Source organism: Mchenga conophoros, linkage group LG19, assembly GCF_057382185.1.
Source record: "Mchenga conophoros isolate Kocher_MC1m ecotype Shallow Benthic linkage group LG19, M_conophoros_male_GT1.1, whole genome shotgun sequence".
Classification (NCBI taxonomy): Eukaryota; Metazoa; Chordata; class Actinopteri; order Cichliformes; family Cichlidae; genus Mchenga; species Mchenga conophoros.
Genome location: NC_140544.1, coordinates 6,646,906 through 6,656,236, shown reverse-complemented (window position 1 = coordinate 6,656,236; position 9,331 = coordinate 6,646,906). Strand labels below are relative to the sequence as shown.

The following is a 9,331-nucleotide window of genomic DNA, read 5'->3' as shown; positions in this document are numbered from 1 at the left end:
ACCCAACAATCATATGACCTCCTATGAACAAGCACTTTGGCAACAGTGGGAAGGAAAAACTCCCTTTTACAGGAAGAAACCGCCTGACAGGACCAGGCTCAGGGAGGGGCGGGGCATGTGACAGGGGAGAGAAAAGGAAGACAGGCTAAAAGACATGCTGTGGAAGAGAGCCAGAGTTTAATAATAAGTATGATTCAATGCAGAGGTCTACTAACACATAGTGAGTGATAAAGGTGACTGAAGAAGAAATACTCAATGCATCATGGGAATCCCCCAGCAGTCTATGCATATTGCAGCATAACTATTGGAGGATTCAGGGTCATTTAAACCATAAATACATGTTCATAGTAATTTAAATCACCTTTTATCTCCATCCGGATGTTCAGTTGAAGTTCAGCAGCTCGTCTTGACAACGTCTACATGCCTAAACTGTTGCAACGTGATTGGCTGATGAGATATTTAAATTATTAAGGAGCTGAAGAGTTGTAGCTAACGAAGCTGCTGGTCTTGGCATATCTCCAAATCACAAGGGTAGCTTTTCAGAAGCTGAGCATTTAAGTTCTATGGGGTCTTTTATTTTGAAGGCTGGCTGGATTCTCTATACTATCCCTGCCCTTCTCATCTGTTCTGTGCAGGTCCACATGGTTACAGCTTAAAACAAACAAACAAAAAGCTCTGGGGCGTGTCTGGTGGAATGGTAAGCATTTCTTGAGTATTTTATATCCGTGTATTCTTGGGGGGAGAATTGAAGGGGCAGCCAATCAGAAGTTGGTTTTCACTATATCAGCGCTGGCACATACAGAAACTGTAAAAGTTTTCAGTTTATTAGGAACAGCTGGTTAAAACTAACAGTCTAATGAAACTATCCTGCAAGAACTACCTGTAAAGGTTTAGTTTTTGCTGAACTGAGACAGGTGCTGATTCATCATTGTTTCGCAAGAATTCTGAAGACCACACTTTGAGGTGCTATTGACCTGTGTTGCAGTTAACAGCTGTTTAGTTAATCTATCCGTATTTACCTGTTAACAAGTAAAGTGGAAACACGCTATAAATCAATGCTTAAATTTAAATGGAGTTGTACTGATATAGAGCTTTCCTAATGACACTTCTCTATACACACTTCTTGGTCATTTCGAAATCTAGAGGTGCACCTGTGGTGTGTGCAAAAACACACGCCACAGGTGCTCAAAATCATGCTCAAATCATGCATGATTTATTCAGTGCTCTTCCACGTGTGACCTGCTAAAAGACGCCTTGAAGGAGTTTTCAGTTGAGTCTGTATATGTTCCCTCAAATACAGGATTTTTTTAATGACACTAAAATAGAATTAGATGTTTTGCAGCTGCAGTCTGGCCGCAGAGAGACCTTTGTTCTCACGTGCTGTCACATGACGATATTGGACCGTGAGATCCTGCGTTAGATATGTGGAGAGAGTTGCAGTGGTTTCAACATAACAGCACCATTGTGTGTTCGAAACGCAACTTGGAGCAAACCTGTTCAGAGTCGAGCCACATTTTGTCCTTTTCAAAACGTGAGCTTTTTCATATTCAGAAAACTGCATATTCACAAATCTGAAGGAAGTTTTGTCTGATCCTGACAAAAGCAATTTCTTCATAAAATTATAGCTTACTTTGCAAGCTGGACTGTCGCCTGGAATTGGTTAGCTTATAGTTAAAGATTAATGGCCTCTCAGTGAGTCAGCAAAAAGGCAGCCTAGGGGGAAAAAATCCAGTCATCGGTGAAAGAGGCTCGAGTGTCTTAAAAAGCAGCAAAAGAGGGGAAAAAATAAATAAATGTGAAGCAGAAAATCTGAGCTGTTTCAGAAATGCTCTCATAAAGTTAACATCATGTGATGTTAAGAGAGCAGGTCTGAAAGATGCTACTCTGACCTTTATTATAAATACACAGCACCATGCTTAAAGTACATGTGCCTTCTGCTGTCACAGGGCAACACTTCCTTTAAAAAACGTGTGCAGTAGTGAGCTTTAGTCCACCCCTCCCACGCTGCTTTCAGGTTCCTCTCTTAATCTAGATAACCGTTGATTACACATTCAGCTTAAAAGAGTAAAGTGTACATCGGTGTTCGAGTAAAAGATGAAATACTATGAAATCTTGGTTCTGTTTTATATAGCTGCTTTTTCTTCTTTACTAATATATCTTTTAAGCGCGCAAATGTACGATTTCAATTAAAAAAAAGACAAAACTATGGGGCTGATGAGAATGAAAGAAAGAAACAAGATGAGGAAACAAGCGTGACTGATTTAGAAGGAAGAGATATAAGGTGGAATAAGACCTTCCTTATTTGGTATTTGCCTTTCCTGTCTCTCTGGTCACGTCCTTCCCGTTCCGTTCTGAGTCATCTTGTCCCTTTAAAATGCTGCGTTCAGGTACGCAATAAAGCAACCTGGGGCTTCTAGATATTTCCAGCACGGATGCACTGGTGTCTGTTTGGTAAAACTGTGTTGATTAAATGTTGTTAAAAGAAATGTTCACTTCTTTGTTAGATGTAAATTCATGGGAGAACTTTATGAATCAATGTCTGAACATTTGTGGCATCTAAAAGAGAAAGAATTGTCCATAAAATAGCATAATGTTTGGCACCTTTAATGTCCTCTTACTTCACATTATGCGGTAGGACGCCACAACACTAATGCTGAAAGTACTCATAAGTTACTTTGAGTAGAGGCAACAGGTATATTGCTGATTTGCCAATAATCTAGTCTGAGTATTATTGACACTTTTTTTCTTTTATAGAGACACAGTGCTGTTCCAAAGCTCTACTGTAGAATTTTGCTTGTCACCATCTTGGTTTTTGGGAACCAGAATCGGCCCAGAGGAGAGACTGGTGGATCTGAAACTGAATATTAAGTAGGTCACGTGTTGCAGAAACAAAAACAGACCACATGTATGTTAGTTAAATTTAGCCTTGAATCAAACTTTCACTTAATAGTTGCTATTACATTAATGTATGCCTTAAAACCAGGACCTAAAACCTGGGTAATGCAAGTAACTAGACACGTGGAGTAAAAGTAGTTTTGACAATATGAAAAAATAATGGATGGTACAGAAAAAAGGTGACTTCTTGGATTTTCTGTTAGTGCAACCAAATGCTGAACAGAATCCTTTCAGGTGACCTAAATAAACAAATAAGTAAAATAAAAGTTAGAATTAAAATTAATTAAAAACAACACAGTACCACAGATAAGCTTTGCCATTGCCATATCCTGACTAAATGCCATGGGCTATATGCATTGTGCTGTACTCAAGAGGACTGAAGACTAGCAGTAAACCCATTCTGAGTGATTACTGGGGTAATAAATCAACTGAGAAGTAGGGTCACTTTGTCACACACTTCTCAACAAGTCACTTCTTGCTTTATGTCAACAACTATAAAGTCAGTGCAAGAAAAATCGAGCTAAAGTAACACTACTTAAACTGGACAATATATATAACTGTACTTAAACAGAAAATTTATGCAGATAGTTAATGCGTGAAAAAAAAATAATTAAAGTTCCAAAAATACGTCAAACGGAAAAAGACAAACAAGTTTAAAGGGTTAATACTTAAGTCCACCATGGTCAATAACAGCAGTGGTTACGCTCTATCAGTGATTTCATATTTAAAAACATGCTCAGCTTTTATTATTTACCGCTTACTGGACAAAACAAGCCCATGTCCTGATAAATTCTTTTTCCACCGATCATAAAGGCCATTATCGCCGCTCACGTGTATTTCGTGTGCTTCGACATGATTTCCAACTGTTACGAGGTGTTCTTAAACGCAGCGCCAGATCGCTGTCGGAACAAACGACCGCACACTCGCTGCCCCGTGAGTGGCGGAGGCGGAGGTTTGATCGTCGGGTGAACGGACCAATCCCGTGCGCCGGTGAGCTCCCGTGCCCCTCCCCCCTCCTCCGCAGCTCCGCCGCCTTCCCCCAGCTGCTGCGAGCGGACAGTACATTCCTCACACTTCGGCCGTCTACAGCTCAGGAACGGGACACTGAAACGAAACCAGCCGAAGACTCGACGGATTCATACCTCCCATGACACTTCCCAAGGGCACGTGAGGTTGGTTTTTCTGTCGTCTTCATGTCATTCTCTTAAATTGAACTCAAGTTTGCCCTTTAAACTTGGTTCAAATTGGATCTTAACGTTCCCGCTGAAGTACGGGAACCGTCACGGGGTTAAGGGGTGTTCTCGGGGGTCCTGAGCTAAATAAGTAGTGTAGAGTGACCATATGATCGTAGTTAGCGATTTAAAAAGACTGATTTTTGCTAACATGTTTATTATCCGCGTATTTTACTTTGTTGAGGCTTCTACCGACATATTAAATTAGACCAAGCAGCTTTAATCTCTCCGACGAGGGTCAAACTCACCAAATGGGGCTTCGTGTGTCCTCTTTACTTTTGTAAAAGGATCAGAGAGAAAGTGATCCATGGCGCTACCCATCCCTGTATGGATGAGTAAAGTCTGTCAAGCCTGCTGGGGTGTCTAACAGTGAGTCATAGTTGGTAAAATGCGCTCTTTCAAATGTCTTAACTCAGGGGAGAAAAAAAATCGACTATGTAAAGGTGCATAATATATTCAGTATCTGCAGCTTTATGCTTTATGTGTTTTCTCCTGATTTGAAAAGGCTCTGTGCCTGACAGTGTCTCTGAAACTAAGCATGCTCGCTTGCTTTGTGCTCTTACATAAATTGAATGCAAGGTTTATTGCCATGCCGCCAGATCAGAGATCCAAGCCCTAAAAAAATAAAATAAAGAAAGAATAGACACACCATCTCAGCGACTGCTGTCAAAGGTTTGTGTCTCATTTTCTTTCACTTCAACAGGAGGAAATGCTCCGATTGGTGACTTTAAAAAAGACAAATGTTTAAGACCAACAGTCAGTTCAAGCCCTGGGAAACTAGCATCTCTACCTAATTTAGTTTTGCAGAACTATTTGTTGTGTTTTGCCATGTAAATGTAACTCTTCATTACACGTTGTACCTTATTGCAACCTAACAAATGGGCTCTTTATCCCCTGATGCAGGCCAATGTTGGGTCGAGGTGTGAAGCGGAAGTGGAGCTGCTTGGAGGAGCTGGAGGCTGAGGTGGTCGCGGAAGCCACTATTACGGAGGAAAAGGAGCAGAGTGGAAAGGATGGCCAGGAAGACGAGGCCGGGCTTCTCATTGACCCGTCCAAATCGGTCATGAGCCACCTGCAGCAGCGTCAGCGGGTGCTCGGCCTCTGCTTGGAGAAGCTCCAGCGTTATCAGGCGGGGATGGAGCTCAGCCTGCGCCGCTCCGTGCTGCTCATCAATACTCTCAGGCAGATTCAGGAGGAAATACGGAGTGACGGCGTGGGAACCTGCACCTCAGATTCACGTCTCAGCATCAGCGGCGTTCATGCAGCTGACTCCTGTCTACTCAGGGACGATTTCAGAGAGGACGTGCCTGTTACGTGCCCTGGGTGTGCCGAAGGAGATGGGGAAAGCCTGTCTCTGTCTCCCCCACTGTCTCCCGAATTCCCCTCTCAGGAGGCAATTGACTTCCCCGACCAGCAGAAATCTCTGCCTGCTGCAGCCATCAGTACTTTCAGCGATGCAGTAAATGCCATGGGCTACCTCAGCGACCTCGCCCTGGATGATATCTTTGAGGACATTGACACATCGATGTATGAGACTTCAGATCTGCCGTCGGCCTGGGCGACAGGGTCTCTGTGGCCAGTCAGCGTGTCGCTATGGCCGGACGAGGACGTGAAATTACGTTCTTCCAGCCATTCCTCAACGGGGAGCCTCCAGTCTTGTCTCGTGGACCTGAATGACCTGGACCACATCATGGAGATCCTGGTAAAGTCCTGATCACCGAGATGAACTTCTGAACATTTCCTGTCTTTTTTTTAGGAGCTGCTCCGGCTGAATTAGGGCTGACAAACTCTTTCTGATGAACTCTGTCTTTTTTTTTCTTTTTCTTTTAACGGTCTATCTGATAGTTTGGCTGAAATTTTTTCTCAAGGTTGAGCCAGTTTAAGGTGGAATGAAACACTAATTCTAATATGCACATGCCTCTTATGAGGACCTAGTTATGCACCTATGCTTGTGCCTCAAGAGATATGAAATATTTATTGTAACAGATGAAGAATAACATTCAGAGCGTCTTATAAAGTTAGACATCCATGGTACAACTCTTTTGCACTGTTTTTAATAGTTATCAGTCCAAAACTGCTATTGACAGGAAAAGTGAAGATCGAAAACTTGACACAATTTGTCAGTTGAGCAAAAATGGAAAGAAATTATTTCTGTCTTTGTATTTTATTTAAATTTTTTTTAGTATTTTTATGCTGGGGTTTTGGGCTGTCAGAAAAGTAGCAATTGAAGAGCTAATTTATGACATTTTACTGGCAAACAAAACAAAAATGCAAAAAAAGATGTACCTTTTATTTGTGTAACCAATCAATATTAATCAAAGAATTTTATTTTTAGCTGAAACTTGGTATATAACAATGCTACAATCAGAAAGGCATTTTAGAAGGGACAGGAAGACCTGGAATCAAACCGGGCAGCGCTTTAGCTTTCCAGCTGGTTGTATTATGAGTAGGAGGTGAATAATCTCTACTAAGAGTAGATCAGACATGTTTAGACAAAGTTGGCACACCAAAAGTATATTGCAAAACTTGCAAGAGAAGTGTTGCAATGGGTGGTACTGGACATGAAAAACTGATGGCATACGGCAGTGTTTAAGGTGAATTTTCCTGGACGTGGATCCTCACGTTTCCAAGTATTTGTCACTTTGCTCTCCTGCTTCTGTAACTGCAGCAGTCGTCAGAAGAAACCTGAGCTGCCGTGCTTCGTGCGGCACTCTGACTGTTAGATCAGGTCTGGGTTGATTATTAATTGAAATCCCTTCAATTACTTAAGAGGGCGTGCTTCTGCCAGCCAGGAGAGCCCAGGCCCGAGTTTCTTTTTTTCAGTTGTAGGACCGAGCAACTCCTGTTGATGAAAGATGAAAGTCTTTGTGGCCGTACAGCAGTCAGAGCATGGACTATTTATCTATCTGTATATTTATTTCCTTAGTAGAAAGGAGAATGCAGCCGCTTGTGAGCACTATATTGAAGTTGTATAGAAAGTGTGTGTGTGTGTGCGTGCGTGGGGTGGGGGGTGTAGAGAGGACATCTCAATGCTCCAGTATAGAAAGGGTAAATTGTTTTTCTTGTTGCCTTTTTATCTAATTGTATTTTTTATTTGTGAATGACAACTGAACAGCAAACCATATTACTGTTCTTTCTACATAGAGTCTATAGGTTAGGTGTGAGTGTAACTTATAAATTAAGGTTCTTTCTAATCTCGGACTGTCAGTGTTGATGCACTTTGTGACACAAAATGGGACAAACAGTCAGCACCTGTATGACAAATAAGAGTTTTTCCTTCTTGGCAGCTTTTTTTTTCTTAGTATAGTAAATCCAACATGTCATTAACTCAGCATACAATATGTATTTTTAAATGGTAATGTAATCCCAGTCTGGTTCTGACTGAGGAGCCAATCACATCAAGTCAATGGTCAGGGCACCTTTGCCATGTCTCAGAGTTTAACCTGAAAACAGAAGCCTTTGTATTTTGATGGGTTTTTTGTTTATTTCAATTTTTACACGCAATGTGGGAGTTGAGCAGTTTTATACGCGTTTCTACCTGAAACCAATTTCCTGTCTAGTAGAAGAAATCCAGTGAGTGAAAGGTCACAGGGAATCTGACGCCTGACCTTCGCTGTTTGTGGTTTACTCCTGTTCTACCTCCTGATGTCTGTCTGTCTGCCGGTTTACCTGGAACACTCCTGTTTTCACCCAGAGAGCCGTCGTGTGTTTGTCGCTGATCGAAACGGTGTGGTTTATCATTTTAATTGTGCTGAGAATCTAACGCTCTCCTGTCAGACCAAAGTGATCCGTCCTCATCTCCATCTCATTTCATGGTGACAACGTGCCTTACTACTGATTCTAATTTTCAACTGCGCTGAGGTGTTGTGTCTGTGTGAGCTCGAGCTTCATTGATATTTTTTGTTTTTTGTTCTGTTTTTTGTAAACCAAAGGACTGCAGAAAGGTGTTACGTAAAGCACTCAGAAGCCACGGCTGTCATGGTTTCTTCCCTTTACTTGGCCTTTTTCTGTGCTCGCTGAACACTACAGGCATATGAGCTTAATGTATCCTGACGGGCTGACAGTGAACTAGCTGAGGGAGGAGGTGGCAGCCAGAGCCAGAAGGGGGAAAATAAGAGGAGGAGGAGGATGAGGACGTGGAGGAGGGTGGGAGGAAGCAGATTGCGTCACATGTTCAGTAGGAGGGGTTTGGAGCTTGTTTTGCCCAGACTAAGACTACAGACCAATCACATGAGATGTACGAGCAGCGCACTGCTGCTCCAACAACAACTTGTTTTTGCTCCTGATGCCTCTGCACAGACACAGTGTGAATTGGCTGTTCTTCAGCCGGTGAAATAAAACCACTTTTCTGTTTTTTATAAAATAATTTTACATAATCTGTCTGACAGGATCGAATATAATAAGCAGGAGGTTGCAGTGTTATTTATAATTGTGTGAAAGCACAGAGTGTCAGTAGGTTTTGCAAAGCACAAAGTGTATGTTGTCAATGCTGAACATGAAAAACAACCCCCCCCCCCTCCAATGTAACTGAAGGAAGACTTTGTTCAGTGAAAAGATGATCGTTCATAATGTATTGTATTTGTTTTTGGAATATTTTATAGATTTTATCCAACAATAAAGAGAAAATACTCGAACCGCTTTGTGTGAGTCTTTTAATCTTTCATTGCAAAACATCATGCAGACCTGACTGTGTCTTTGGCACAAAGACACAAACGTCACATCTCTATTACAAAAACTGAACATGAAGTATTTACTATACAGACATTCCTGCCGACCTCTGCACACCAACCACGTACACACAACAGGACATTACTCAATACGCAACTGACTGCATGTGGTCTGTGGACCTGCAGGAGTATCTTGTCTTGTGTGTTGCCTCCAAGGCAACAGTCCCTTTTGAGCTCAGCCAAAATCCTTCTAACCTTTAACTGCTTAACCTCAGTTATAGTATACATGTATAAGCTAAAGCATGTCAATGATACATCATGCAAAAGGGCATTGCAGCCTGGAAAGCAGGGCTGAGGGCAAAATTTCCCGCAGCCCATAAATAAATAAATAAATAAATATATATATATGTATGTGTGTGTGTGTGTGTGTGTGTATATATGTGTATATATATATATATATATATATATATATTTATTTATTTTCCCAAATGTGTCTAGAGAGTTAAATGGAAGCCAACACTTCCCTCTGGTGGTCAT

The 9,331-nt window shown here is 41.6% G+C and overlaps 1 protein-coding gene across 1 annotated transcript; it reads left to right on the top strand.

Moving 5' to 3' along the window:
* Positions 1-3,912: 3,912 nt before the first annotated feature.
* Positions 3,913-8,761, top strand: LOC146551564 (SERTA domain-containing protein 2-like). The gene is made up of 2 exons (XM_085257856.1): positions 3,913-4,067; positions 5,031-8,761. Exon 2 carries the CDS (start codon positions 5,035-5,037, stop codon positions 5,839-5,841), a length of 807 nt encoding a protein of 268 aa, XP_085113982.1. The 5' UTR covers positions 3,913-4,067; positions 5,031-5,034; the 3' UTR covers positions 5,842-8,761.
* Positions 8,762-9,331: the final 570 nt, after the last annotated feature.

What these genes read in the sequence shown, in the direction of transcription:
- LOC146551564 (XM_085257856.1), top strand. Translation starts at nt 5,035, where the DNA reads ATGTTGGGTCGAGGTGTGAAGCGGAAGTGGAGCTGCTTGGAGGAGCTG.